We start from the raw sequence: 14,122 nt of genomic DNA, 5'->3' as shown, positions 1-14,122 counted from the left end.
GCTCCCTTTCTTGGCTTCTGCTGTTGAAAGGCAGAACTTTTCAACCTTGGCCCTCCTGACATCTGGGCTCAGATCACTCTCTGATGGGGCTGTGCTGTGTACTGTAGGACATGTAGAGGCATCCCTGACTTCTGTCCACTAGATAGATGTCAGTAGCACCCACCTCCCTAGTCATGAAAATACAATGTCCACCAAACCAAAACCAAATCCAGTGCTGTTGAGTCGATTCCGACTCATAGCGACACTACAGGACAGAGTAGAACTGCCCCACAGAGTTTCCAAGGAGCGCTTGGTGGATTCGAACTGTCAACCCTTTGGTTAGCAGCCGTAGCACTTAACCACTACGCCACCAGGGTTCCCACAATGTCCACAGACATCTTCAAATGCCCCCTGAGGTCAACACCAAAGCAGCTGAGAACCTCTGTTCTGAGGTCTTAGTTCTACAGTGGACTCAACAGATGGGTGCACGGGAGCCGTTCATGACTGTCCGCTCTTCATCTCGCTGGGACGTGAGTGACGTCAAGTAGAGCCCTGGGATCCCTCTAACTCCGCTACCAGGAAGGCATGCCGGATCTGGAAGGAGCCGCCTGAGTGCCACAAGCTGCTCTGCATCTGGAATTCCCTTGGTCAGATCCAGCCTCATGCCTGGGCCCGTAAGTGTGGCAGCTTTACTAGTAACTGGCATTCTTTGTAGCTACAGCAGGACTATACCCACCTCACCTCTCTTCTGCTGGCCAACTATAACCGGCAAGACAGCTGTCTGCGTCTCTTCCAGAAGCCGCCTCTGAGCCCTATGTGGGGCTCAGGCCCTGCCTCAGGCACCCTCCCTCAGGACCTTGGCCTCTCACACTAGCTCATGAACGCCACACTGGCAGGACCACAACCCAGTCCTCTCTGAGGCCTTAACATCTGGCCTAGTGCCTGACACAAGGGCACAAAGGCTTGTGAAACTGTCATCTGAATGTGTTTCAGATAAATCTAGTTTGTATCAAGGACTTCCTGCTGGCTTTAAGCATGAAGCCTGAGAATTGTCCAGAACCCAATGGGTGCACGACGAAGGCCTGGCCTCTTGGAGAAACACCACATTCGTCCACCTCCGAGACTGAAGAACCTACCGTCAAGGCCTGCACTGCCTCCCATTCCTGTGGGGACTGGATCTTGTGGGCCAGCAGCCGGACCGCGATCTGTGGCCTGGAGAAAAGCAGACCCACTTTGATTACACTGGCCCTGGAGCCATCTGGCCAGGCCTCCTTGGCCAGTTATTTTTCCTGTCAGCTATCTCTCACCTGGCCTCTAACTGCTTTGAGACTCACCCTTCGAGCTCCTTGTTGATCTGATCGCAGAACCCAATGATGTATTCCCAGTCCTCCTGCCGGTTGGAAGGATTTGTGGCTTTATCTTGGGGTAGAACAAAGAAGAGGACAACTGTTAATAAAGAGCCAAACCAAAAACCAAACCAGTTGCCACTGAGTCAATTTTAACTCATGGCAACCCCACGTGTTTCAGAATAGAACTGCTCCAAAGGGTTTTCAACGGCTGATTTTTTGGAAGTAGATCATCGGGTCTTTCTTCCAAGGTACCTCTCGCTGGGCTTGAACCTCCAACCTTTCAGTCAGTAGCCCAGCACTTAACTAGGGACTGTGTTACAAGACAAAAGAGGGCATAATGGAAGATTTTCCTCATGTGGGATCCAATTTTTAGACACTGATGTGAAGGTAAGTTTGCTTCCAAATTTCCTCTCCAATAGAGAAGCCTCAATAGTTCAGACAGGGAGTGACCAGGAGCCTACAAATACAGTCCCTCTGTCCAGGATTTTGAAAGTCACAAAGGAAAGAGGAAACAAATCCTTGGCTTCATGGAGCTTCAAGTAGATCAAGACTGATAAGACAAATGTAAATAGTTACAAATACGTGTGATTGAAGTATTACTAAATCTCCATATAAAATGATATGCAAACATAACTAATAAATACAGATAACCTTTTTTTTTAAGCTATATAAAAATGAGCTAAGTATTACATAAGAAGGCAAGTGGGAATAATTAAGTATTTTCCTGGAGAAACTGCAGTCAGAATGGACTAGATAAAAGACACACATACTTAGAAAACAGGAATGTTGTTTTGTTGTTGTTAGGTGCCATCCAAGTTGATTTCAACTCATAGTGACTCCATGCGACAGAGTAGAACTGCCCCGGAGCGTTTTCTCAGCTGTAACCTTTACAGCGGCAGACTACCAGGTCTTTCTCCCATGAAGCTGCTGGGTAGATTCAACCACCAACCTTTCATTCAGCAGCCGAGCCCAGGGCTCCTTTGAAAAGAGAAATATTTTCTATATAACCTTCAAAAAAGATTTCTCAAGGCCTAACTTTTCTTAGTGCTGTTGCGCTGCTTAGACTGCTGCCAACGCTGTCATCACTCCCGGCCACGCTGACGGCGTTGACTGGGCACCCATTTTTGTGTGACCCATGGGATCGACAACACCGAACCTCAGCTTCATGGTCTTCTCTCCATCAAAGACAAAGACAAGGGCATTCTCAGAGGGACATGGGAAGCCTCCTCATAGCTGGTTTGGGTCCTCCTCTCCCCATGTGCCCAGAACCTGCGTTGACAGAGGATGGCCTCAGCTGAGGGGAGGAGTTAGATGTCTTCCCCTCTCTGATTCAGATCTGGAGTCTGCCTCTTCCAGAAAACAGGCTCAGCTGTCTGCTAAATTTAGGGCTTCAGGTTCAGAAGACAAACAGAAGACTGAAAACGCAGATCCTTTTAAAACACCTGCTCCTCTCTGCACTTTTCCATCAGGGGAAAAAGCAAAGCAACAGAGCCCTGAAAAAAAAAAATAAAAGCCCCTCCAGGCAGGGGTCTTACTGAAGTTCCTGAATGCTGATTTCTCCTGACTGGGTGTTTTCTTAGCTTCCTCTTTTCAGTTAGCAGCCGTAACTTTAAAAATCATTAGCTCCATGACCAAATCCTAACAGGGACTCCCGGTCCCTTGGCTCTGAGCCACAAAAGGTCAGCAGACACCTCCTCTGGACCAAAGTGGCTGCGGAGTGAGTTGACAGCACCGCACACTCAGTGCCTGTCCTGCCACACAGGGTTTTTGCTTTGGTTGCAAAGGGGACAATACTGCTGGTTTAAGTTTATATTGGGAGGAGAAAAGCAGTGCCAGTCCTCAATCTTGAAAAAAGAATTGGCAAGCCCTTCAAAATGTCACACTTGATGGGAAAGCAGATTAATTTGATCCAGGTGGCTATTTGGGAAGAAATGCCTGGCGATCCCACATTTATTTCCAGCTGCCACCTTCCAGGGAAGCCCTAAGTCCCTTCCACTTTGTCTGAAATCTCAGGTGTTAGCTTGGCTTTTACTAATCTCTGTCATTTGAGATCTTTATTTTTATGTATAAAAATAAGACCGCCTGAGAAGCCGTACCTGCCCCCATTGCTGGGACCACTTTGAGAAGAGACACATACCTCAAGGCATAAGGAAAACCAGCCCATTCACTTCCACTGCTCACCCCCTCACAGTGAATTACTTAATATGGCTCTTTCAGCCACAGTCTCTGTAACCCCTACACAATGACTGGGTGGGACTATGCAAATAAGGTGCTTGCAGCCCACTAAGGGGATTGTATGGCTTGCTGCTAATGCAAATAAGGTGCATGGCACCCTTGTGGGGGTCAGACCATGCAAATAAGGTGTATGGAACCCTCATGAGAGGATCGGTAAGTTTGCCATCCTGCTAGGCTGCTAGGCTTAAAAAAAAGGCTTAAAAGAGCAGACAATTCCAGATCAGAGAAGGACCTACTACTACCAAGGAATAAGACCCAGGAGTGGAGTGCATCTTTTGTACTCAAGGTCTCTGTGCTGAGAACCTCCTAGACCCAGGAGACAGAGAGAGAGGGATGAGCTGTAACACAGAAGACAGCGACAGATGGTAGCACAGCAGAAACAAGAGCCATAGCAGCACAAGATGGCAGGAATCAGGAGAGCAGGGTGAGAAGGCTGGGGTGGGGCTTGCTAACCCATGGAGCTAGGAACTTTGTAACTCTTGACTGAGCAGAGCAGAGTAGAGGCGAGGCCATGAGGCTGAGGGCCAGAGAGAGGCCTGCCTGTGACCATGGCTGAGAAGCTGTTCTGATTGAAGAACTGTATCCTGAGTCATTTCTGATCCCAAGTTATACTGTTATTTGCCTCTCTCTTTCCATGTCTCCCTTTAAGCCTAGTAGGCTGGCAAAACTGACAAATTTCCTCGTTATTTGCACGGTGTTGCCCCCACAAGGGTTCCATGCACCTTATTTGCATTAGCAGCAAGCTGTCCAATCCCCTTGGTGGGCCACAAGCACCTTATTTGCATAGTCCCACCTAGTCATTGTGTGGGAGTCACAAAGACTGTGGCTACAAGAGCCATATTAAGTAATTCACTGCACCACACCCCCTTCCACATACACACATTAAGCACCAGATGCTTGTTACTCAGTATGCTCAGCAGTATTCTTCCAGAGCCTGGGATAGCGCCTCTAGCATTGCCGCTTCCAAGAGTACTCCCTCCCAAGTGTGTTCAACTTTTCTAGAATCCCACTTTCTTTTCCCTTGATACACCTTTTGAGTGCACAATACATGGGCACCAGAAGCCCTGGTTTTAGCAATGGTTGGCCCCATTTCTGAGTTCTCCAGCTCTACAGTCAGCTCAGAAGACAAACCGCAATCACCCACGGGAACTGGAAGAAACCTCTGGGGACAATTCTGGGTGACTCCATCTCTCCATCTGCACACCGCCTCTCCACCAGATGTATATACCCTTCCACCCACTCGACTTCCTCCTTTACCTGGCATGAGGTGCCACTAGGGCCTCCCTTACAGATCCTGCTTCTCCGGGCTCTGCTATGACTCATGGTTTCTGACAATTTTGGAATCTCTGTTGAAAACCTGGCTCTTTTCTGTGTCTGTGGCTCTGGCTTTCATGCTCTCATTCTCAGCTTAATTCTATCACCAGTCTTTGTGGGACCTCAAAAGGCCAAGCAGTGATGGCAGCAGCAGCACTTGCCGCCCCATTCCAGCATGGCTCAAAGGTTCCAGAGATGAACATTCTATATAGCCAATGACTTAGAAATAAGCAGAGGCAGGAATATGGACTGAGGAGGGAATAAAGAGTCAACCTCCAGTGTGAGAGCCTTGAATCAAAAGGGAGACTTTGCCCAAGAGACAGAAAGGGCCACATAAACCAGCGACTACATCAGCCTGAGACCAGAAGAACCAGATGGTGCCTGGCTACAACCAATGACTGCCCTGACAGGGAACACAACAGAGAGCCCCCGAGGGAGCGGAAGAGCAGTGAGATGCAGACCTCAAATTCTCGTAAAAAGACCAGACTTAATGGTCTGAGTGAGACTAGAAGAACTCTGGAGGTCATGGTCCCCAGACCTTCTGTTAGCCCAAGACAGGAACCATTCTCAAAGCCAACTCTTCAGACAGGGACTGGACTGGACTTGGGATAGAAAATGATACTGGTGAAGAGTGTGCTGCTTGGATTAAGCAGACACATGAGACTATATGGGCAGTTCCTATCTGGAGAGGAGATGACAGGGCGGAGGGGGTCAGAGGCTGGCTGAATGGACACAAAAATAGAGTAGAGGGAATTAGTGTGCTGTCTCATTAAAGGGAAAGCAACTAGGAGTATATATAAACTAGGAGTATATAGCAAGGTATATGTAAGTTTTTGTGTGAGAGACTGACTTGATTTGTAAACTTTCACTTAAAGCACAATAAAAATTTAAAAAAAGGCGGGGGGAGACTTTGTGAATCCTCAAGACTTTGGTAAGCACACAGCCCGTGAGGCACTGGGGGAGGGGGGGACTACAAAAAAAAGCCAAGAGACAGCTCTTATCCTTGAGGAGGTGACGCTCTTCTGGTGCACGGGAGAAATAATCGGTCCATAAAACATGACAGCATATAATTTCAAGTGCTAATTTGGTACAGAAACAAGTCTAAAACTAAATCACTTCTCCTTCTTGACTTCCCTATTTCTATAAATGGTACCATCATTCAAGAGCCCCTTTTGGCCCCACCCACAGGCACCCAGGTTTGAAACCCCATCCATGGCTCCTCCTCCCTCTCCCCACTTTTCCATCAGTCCTACAGTGCCTTCCTTCCCAGTAGCTTTTTAAATCTTTCCCTCCTTTCTTGACCCTGCCCACATTCCACCTCCTGACTTCGCACCTGCTTCCAGAACTTCTGTTCCAATCCATCCCATATAAAACTGTGGTGCAATGGATCATTTTTATATGGCCTTTCTTGCCATGGTCTTCTAACTCCTACGAAATGATTGGGTGGGACTATGCAAATAAGGTGTGTGTGGCCCACCAAAGGGATTGGACAGCTTGTTGACAACACATATAAGGTGCACAGCACCCTTGTAGGGGTGGGACCATGGAAACAAGGTGTATAGAACCCTAATAAGGGGATCGGTCGGTTTTGCCATCCCGCTAGGCTTAAAATGATCCATCCCGAGGTGGAAAGTGGGAATCTCACCTATTACCAAGAAAAAACAACCAGGAGTGCAGTATGTCCTTTGGACACAGGGTCCCTGTGCTGAGAATCTCCTAGACCCAGGAGACAGAGAGCTGTAATACCAGCAAAAGTGCCAGATGGTGAGAAGCAGTGGCAGAGAAATGGCAGCAGAACCAGGAGACTGGTGAAAGACAACACGGTGGGCTTCCTGACTGGCCCACGGAGCAAGACAGCTACAGTGGGTGTGCTGACCCATGGAGCAGGAGCTAAGTGCCTTCGGGCAGGAGGCTTCCTGGTAAAGTGGGGTGCCCCCAGGCACTTATTGATGGAGCTAAAGAGCTTTGTAACACTTGCCCACACTAGGCAGAAGCCAGGCCAAGAAGCTGAGAGGGCAAAGGCCAGGGAGAAGCCTACCTGTGGGCATAGCTGAGAAGCTGTCCTGACTGAAGAACTGTATCCTGAGTCATTCCTGATCCTGAATTGTATCCTGTTACTTCCCGAATAAACCCCATTACTGTGAATATGGTCTGTGAGTTCTGTGGTGCCACTGTAACGAATTTTCGAGACCAACAGAGAAGAAGAGAGTCCTGTGGGAGGGACGGCTGGTGTCAAAACTGGTAAAAAGTTTGGAGGAGGTATGTCTGACCTCACAGAAACCAGCCTTGGGGTATTCTTGATTCTCCTTCCCCCTCGTGAAGTTGGAGGAGGTCAGATGATGTCCCCAAGCCATTTTTACAAAAACCCCTCTATCAATCCTCCTAAAACACTGATTTCATCAGGTACGGCAGGAATAACTGATAACTAGAAATTTAAACTTCTTAGGCTGGAGTCAAGCCTTTCCAGAATGTGGTTCTAACTTGGTAGCTTCATCTTCCTTGCCCCACAGGAACTCTCTGCTTGCAGGAGCCAAATACCTCTCTTACTGTTTGCCCCAAACACGGCTTGCTCCCTCCACGAAACAATCTGATTTCTTAGCCAATTTTTGCCATTCTTTAAGGCCTAGCTCTAAGGTCGTCTCCTCGCTGAACAACAAGAGAGAATCGTCTTCCACTGACCATATCCCCAATTTCCTAAAGAAACTGCCAGCATTTTGGCACTCAGGACTACTACCTTTTATCTTTCTTTTTATTTAAGAAAGCTTCATCCACTCCCGAACTGCCTCCATCAAACTGAAGACAAAGGCCATTTGAACTTTAATTTCTGGTCTCATAACACCTCACTAACCAGGTACTCATTAATATTTACTGACTGATTGTGGTAATGATAGGACTTCGGAGACAGCTGATGTCACCAAGAGATGGTTCCTTGGAAGGAGAATCTGGGATGGGTCTTGAAGCATTTAGTTGAGCAAAGTGGCACAGGGCATTCCAGGGAAGAAGAACGTGTGTTGGTGGGACAAGAACGTCAGATTGACCAAAGCAGGGAAGAGTAACTGGAAGCCATGGGGGAAGAGGCAGGGAATGACAGGGGATGGCACAGGGAGCAGGTCTGGAAGCAGTAGCAATGACTTGATTAAACCGTTTTAGAAATGCTCTTCTGGGAGCAGACTGTAGAATGCACTAAGGAGCAGAGAGGAGAGACTGGAGACACTCGGCTCAACAGAGGCTTCTGCAATAATTCAGACAAACCAAGGGGTGACAAGGACCTAGACTAAGATGGTGGTAAACCCCTAGCACTGGTTTATTCAACTCGTCATAAGAACTGTAAAGGTGAACAGAGGTTATGGGTTGAAAGAATCTTAACATGGCCCCAAATGTAACACTATAATAGGAAAGGGTCAATAGCTAGGCTAATCTGGTCTCTACAGACATCGTCTCATTCACCCTCAACACCTCTACTCTCCTCAAAAACAGGTCTGTGCCTCTTTTATTTTAAAATAGAACTCTAATCACTGAATCTAATGCCCAGAAATAATCTTTAAATCTTGAACCGAAACTATCCCATGAAGCCATTGTTAAACTACAATTTAGCCTAATTAATAAAGTCTGCCACAAGCATAATGCTCTTATGAAGAATGACCTATATGAGCTTAATCTGACAACAGTTAATCTAAAGCACAGACGAGAACTTGAAGGGGCAGAGAGCCTACATTAATAATAATGAAACAATATGAGTAAAGATAGAACGGTGACACAATGTGAAATGTAACCAATGTTATTGAACTGTTCATGTAGAAATTATGAATGGATGGATGTGTGCTTGGTTGTGTATGCAGTATTGCCACCAACGATAAAATATTTATATATATATATAAATATTTATATTTATATATATGCATATATACATATATATATATGAACTCTAAACGGAAACCCTGGTGGCGTAGTGGTTAAGTGCTACGGCTGCTAACCAAGACGTCGGCAGTTCGCATCTGCCAGGCGCTCCTCAGAAACTCTATCGGGCAGTTCTACTCTGTCCTATAGGGTCGCTATGAGTCGGAATCGACTCAATGGCAGTGGGTTTGGGGTTTTTTTTTGGTTTGAACTCTAAACAAATCTAGCTTATTAAACTCATTCTCACCATCCTCAAGTCAATTCTGACTCATAGTGACCCCAGAGGACAGAGGAGAACTGCCCCATAGGGTTTCCAAGGCTGTAATCTTTATGGAAGCAGACTGCACATCTTTCTTCCGTGGAGCGGCTGGTGGGTTTGAACCGCCGACCTTGCAGTTAGCAGCCAAGCACTTAACTACTGCTCCACCAGGGTTCCTATTAAACTCATTAGGTCAATTAAATTATTCCACTATCCCCGTTAGTATCTGGGAACTGAGTCAATTCTGGTTTGATTATACCCAGTTGGGTGGCTCCAGGCAAGCTGTCTGACTGCAGTCCAAGGTGTCCTCCTTTTGCGAAATGGTGGCAGTAGAACCTGCTTCCCTAGGATACTTGGTAAGTGAATTTGAAGAATGTCTGTCCAGCAATTTGAGCTCCTTGGAGAACAGTTCCACATTTACAGAAGGCTTTGTGACCTGCCTGCAACTGCAGGTTTTGCAAATGCAATTTGACATGCTCTCCCTCTAGGATGTGCCCCCTTTAAACCTAGGTTCACCCTCCTGAAGGGGTCTTTTATTTAGAAAAGGTGAGGCTTTGGAGGAAACAGCCATCACCTACAACAGCCTGGAGGCACTACTAAATAACAGATTCTCGTACAAGGCTGTATCCAGTCATCTGACCTGTTTTTTATATCACCCTGTCCAGTTTGTCTCCACCGAAAGAACCCTCCAGGGGATCTAGCCCATAGGAAAGTCCCCTTAATAAGCCTTCGACAAAGTTCTATCTGCTAACAAGGTTAGCCCATATTTTCTTCATAGCAAACTCTAACTACAGCATCAAACGTTGCCCCTGAACCTATACACCGTTCTTGACTCGTTAAGATGCTCAAGGTGTGTGTGTGGGGGCGGGGGGGGGGGCACGGATTTCATCATGTTTTGGTCACTGCAGAAGAAACGGCAGAGAGCTCTGTTCCCTAGTCTATCGAGACTCATGCTTCAGGCTAAGGAACTATCACCCGCTGTCTTTGGAAAATCATTCTCACTGCAAACATTCTGCCTGCGCGAAGCGGTCACTTTTCCTCGAATACACGGTCATAATTCGGAAGCTGCCAGGCATGTCAGCATGGTCAGCAGCACCCACCACGCCTGGAGTTTCGGCCCAAATTCGGAGCTTTTCCCTCCGTCAGGGACTGAGGCGCAGGGGTCCCGGAGTCAGCCCGGCGCGGCCTCACGACCATCTTCCCCAAAGCTCCGACGCACGTCAACCGGGAGAACCAGGCTGTAGCGTTCTCCGAGCTTGCGAGGCCCCGACAGGTTCTCGAGCTCATGCCGCGCGCGCGGGAGCTGGAGGACGCGCCCAAGCCATGGAAGCAGGGACACACACGGGGCCAGAGCGCCCGGCCGGGGAAGGGGCGTGATCGCGGAATGCTCGCGACAGGAGCGAACCCCGACACGGGCTGGCAGACAGCGCCGCCGCGGAGCCCGGGGAGGGGGCGCAGGGGTTCACAGCGGGGCCGCTCGCCGGCTCGGGGGTAGGCAGAAGCAGCCGCGGTTACTCACTCAGCCAAGACTCCAGGCTCTCCCCTTCCGCCTCCGCCATATTGCAGCCTCCGGGGCCGGCCCCGCAGGCTCAACCTCGCGAGAGCCTGCAAGAGTCGAGCTGGGGTGTGACCTGCAGGGGGCCTGAGAGGAATGGGCGTAGCCACCGAGGGTAGCGCCAGACTGCGACCAGGATTGGGAGGATGAAGCTTTACTTTTGGTTATTCCCTGAGAACCTCGGAGTGAAAGACTCTAACGCCCAGGTTAATGAGGTCAAATACAGATTTAGGACCCTGTGGGGGTCTTTTTCCCATCTCCCGCCACTCGCTCGTCACTCGCTCAGGCACGCCGAGGGCAGTCCTCATGGGGTCCTCGTCGCCAGCCAAGATGGCTGCCCCCTCGGTGAAGGCTGTGCGAGGATGGTCGGGCCTGGCCTTGGGTGTGCGGGGTGTTGTCCTGCGGCTTCCAGGGTAAACGGGCAATCGACAGCTGGGGGGCCGCTTGGGTCCTCACGGAGGGGCCTGCGGGGGAAGAAAGAGGGCCATAGGCACGCTGCCTGGGGCCCTGGAGAGAGCAGTGCCCTGGGGGCCGGGATATCTGGATTCAAGGCTCTAACTAGCTACTTGACCTTGGGTCAATGGCGAAGGCTTAGTTACTGCTCCCGCTCCAAGAGTCGGGCTGATCTAGTGCTCTAACCCGGAGCTGAAAGTGCGGCCTACTAAAAAGCTCGGAGGTGGGTTAGCCTAATGTGTTTGGAGGTGGGGGAGAGATACACGGGCGAGGATCATGTCCTACCATTGTACTTGACAACGAGGAGACTTTGGTGGCCTGTTTGGCGAGAGGTCCTCCCACCTCTTGAGACTAGAGCCAGAATTATTGCGGTTCAGGTTTAGCTAGCTGCCTCCGCGACGCCCTCCTTGGCGGGTTGGCAAACGTGCCTATTGTTAAGTCAGGTTTACTCACTTGTGGAGTCAGCTCTTGCCCACCAGTCCGCCTTCCCCCCAGGCTAACCCAGGTGAGGTGGAGCCGCTATGGCCCTGAGTTCCAGGATCCCCAGACTGACAAGGAGTATTATCGCAAGCCCACGGCCCAGCTGACTGAGGAGGAAAAGTATGAGCGGGAGCTCAGGAAGACTCGGTTCATCAAAGCTGCCCCAGCGACCAAAACAAGCTCTGTGTTTGAAGATCCAGTGGTCAGGTTAGATGGAAACAAGCACTTTTGTTCTATGGATGGAGACTATCCCAGGGAGGGTGTATAGTGAGGGTTCTGTGATAAGCCTTGAAAAGCTAAACATGTTGCTTTTCTCTTTGAAGTAAATTCACCAACATGATGATGAAAGGAGGAAACAAGGTGCTGGCCAGGCACCTCATGACACAGGTAAGCAGTACTGCTCTCCTCTGTCATTGTTTTTCCAGTAGCTTTGTGCTTGGTTCTTTCAATTGAGCTTGAAAGAGACTAGATTCATAACACTTGTCGTTAAAACTAACTTTCCTATATGTATGTGTGGGGAGGGGGCTTAAATGAAGTCCTGCAGAATCAACTACTGCCATTCCCCCACACATTACAAAGCTCAGCTCAACCTTTCTGTCCTAGTCTAGGAGAAGAAAATGCACTTAGGAGCTTTATCTTGGGTGTGCTGAGGGAGGAGCTGCATTGCCATAGAAAATGGGACGATGGGAGAAAAGGGCAGGGCACTTGCTGCCCCCTTTAAGGAGCCTGGGGCAGTCTTTTTCACTGTCCCATTGTAGACTCTGGAAACTGTGAAAAGGAAGCAGTTTGAGAAGTACCATGCTGCTTCTGCGAAGGAACAGGCAACCATTGAACGCAACCCCTACACCATCTTCCACCAGGCTCTCAAAAACTGTGAGCCTGTGATTGGGCTGGTATCCATCCTCAAAAGCGGCCGCTTCTACCAGGTGAGTGGAAGCAAATGGTCAGGGGGGGAAAGCAAGGTTGCCCACGCCCACATGTGAAACAAGATGGTTGGGGGTCCCTTGGGAGTGTTAGGGCCCCCAAGTTGTGCCAGGATTGGCAGCTCTCTAGGCACCAGGGACTGTGAGGATCTGCTCCTCTGAGTCTAGTGTGAAAATTTCAGGCAGCAGAGAGCAAAGTAGTATTCAAATGGCCTGCTCCAGAAGCCCACACCCCCACCCCCTTCTGTCCGATGCCCTGTGTCCTGAAGTGTAATACTTCTCAAGGTGAGTGACCATGGTTATACTCCTTCTTTGTATGCCAGTGTCTAGCACAGCATTTGACCCATAGCTGATGCTCCATCGTCATTTGTTGAACCGAACTAGGTGCCTCTCCCATGGTGTTTAATTGTATTTCGTTGTTGATAGTGGATTTTCTTGCCTTCCTTTCTTCAATGTAAACTCTGTCAGGTAGGGACTTTCTCACGAATCTCGGCATCCCCACCATCTGGCACGGTAGCTGGCACTAGTCGGGGCCTGGCAAACGAGGCTAGGATAGAGCCTCTTATTTTTAGGCACCCATGCTCTGAGGTGGCTGAGTTACCTCAGCTAGCGGGGCTTTTCCCAAGTGGTGCTTGTGTTTACATGGCCGAGCTTCTGTTTAGGAGGGAAAGGAGTTGTGCTTAATGTGTTTGCCAGATGAATGCCTCTTATTTCTGCCAAGCTGAGGTTGTCCAGAGCGGGGGGCGGGGAGCTCAGTCAGAAAAAGACCAGGTCCCCCTTGCCCTAGGAGCCTTAGCAGGGCTGCCCCCTAGAGCTCAGGAAGGCAAGAGGCCCCAAGTCCTGGCAGGCCCTGAGACCAACTTGCCAATGTCCTATCTTGCCCAGGTCCCTGTGCCCCTAGCTGACCGGCGTCGCCGCTTCCTGGCCATGAAGTGGATGATTACTGAGTGCCGGGAGAAGAAGCACCGGCGGATGCTGATGCCAGAGAAGCTGTCGCATGAGCTGCTACAGGCTTTCCACAACCAGGGACCAGTGGTCAAGAGGAAACGTGACATGCACAAGATGGCTGAGGCCAACCGTGCCCTGGCGCACTACCGCTGGTGGTAGAGGGAGGGTCGAGGCGGAGTAAACAACGGCCATTTCCCCACGTATCACAAAACTCAGCCTACCCTCTCTATCTTAGTCCAGGAAAGAGGGAGGCACACTGAAAAGTCCCTGTGGGTTAAGGATGCAGCTCTTTTGCAAGGGCAGGCCTCACAAGGACAGGACAGCATGCTTGTTGTTCGTTAATTCTTTCTTTGGGGGCTAGAACTTGTCCCCCTTAGCCCATCTCCTTGTAAAGGGGGAACATGTTGACTTGAGGATTTCCCCCAGGAAACTCAGGGCTCATCTAGCATCCTCTCAGCTCAGAGTGGACCTTTGGCTGATAGGAAAGGAAGCAGTTTTAGTATCAGAAAAGGTTTATTAGAAAATTCTCACCCTGAACTGGTGTAGCATGTGGTACAGAACAGCTATTCATTGAAACCGACTGGAGAAATAGGCTTGTTTCCAAAGTGGTCCTCATATAAAATGTATAAAAACCCATTTTTGATGTGACTTGTGCTTTGGCCTCTGCCTTTGACATCCCAAAGCATCCCACCAGTGCTTGCAGACACCCATTTTACAGGTGGGGAAACTG

General features: G+C 49.3%; 2 protein-coding genes across 7 annotated transcripts in view; one reads left to right on the top strand and one right to left on the bottom strand.

The window, feature by feature from the left end:
• Positions 1-10,675, bottom strand: part of GGA3 (golgi associated, gamma adaptin ear containing, ARF binding protein 3) — a 35,158-nt gene extending 24,483 nt beyond the window's left edge. For 2 of the 5 annotated variants that reach the window (XM_023556900.2, XM_064270762.1), the window contains exons 1-3: positions 10,134-10,523; positions 1,314-1,398; positions 1,116-1,191 (exon numbers count right to left, since the gene is read on the bottom strand). In XM_023556900.2, coding sequence (XP_023412668.1) covers positions 1,116-1,191; positions 1,314-1,398; positions 10,134-10,320 — 348 coding nt within the window. In that variant the 5' untranslated portion in view covers positions 10,321-10,523. The other 3 variants (XM_003417266.4, XM_003417265.4, XM_064270764.1) reach the window with 3 other exon arrangements.
• A 144-nt stretch (positions 10,676-10,819) lies between these two features.
• Positions 10,820-14,028, top strand: MRPS7 (mitochondrial ribosomal protein S7). Of its 2 annotated transcripts, none has more exons than XM_010596960.3 (5): positions 10,820-11,001; positions 11,537-11,728; positions 11,845-11,908; positions 12,382-12,447; positions 13,330-14,028. In XM_010596960.3, the coding sequence occupies exons 1-5, from the start codon at positions 10,895-10,897 to the stop codon at positions 13,549-13,551; spliced, it is 651 nt and encodes a 216-aa protein (XP_010595262.1). In that variant the 5' UTR covers positions 10,820-10,894; the 3' UTR covers positions 13,552-14,028. The 2 variants fall into 2 exon arrangements, with proteins under 2 accessions (XP_010595262.1, XP_003417312.2); XM_003417264.4 differs by having other exon boundaries at positions 10,826-11,001; positions 12,280-12,447.
• The last annotated feature ends 94 nt before the right edge of the window (positions 14,029-14,122 follow it).

The sequence above is a fragment of the Loxodonta africana genome, chromosome 18, assembly GCF_030014295.1.
Source record: "Loxodonta africana isolate mLoxAfr1 chromosome 18, mLoxAfr1.hap2, whole genome shotgun sequence".
Taxonomy (NCBI): domain Eukaryota; kingdom Metazoa; phylum Chordata; class Mammalia; order Proboscidea; family Elephantidae; genus Loxodonta; species Loxodonta africana.
Note: the sequence above shows the minus strand (reverse complement) of the source record. Positions and strands in the feature narration are given on the sequence as shown.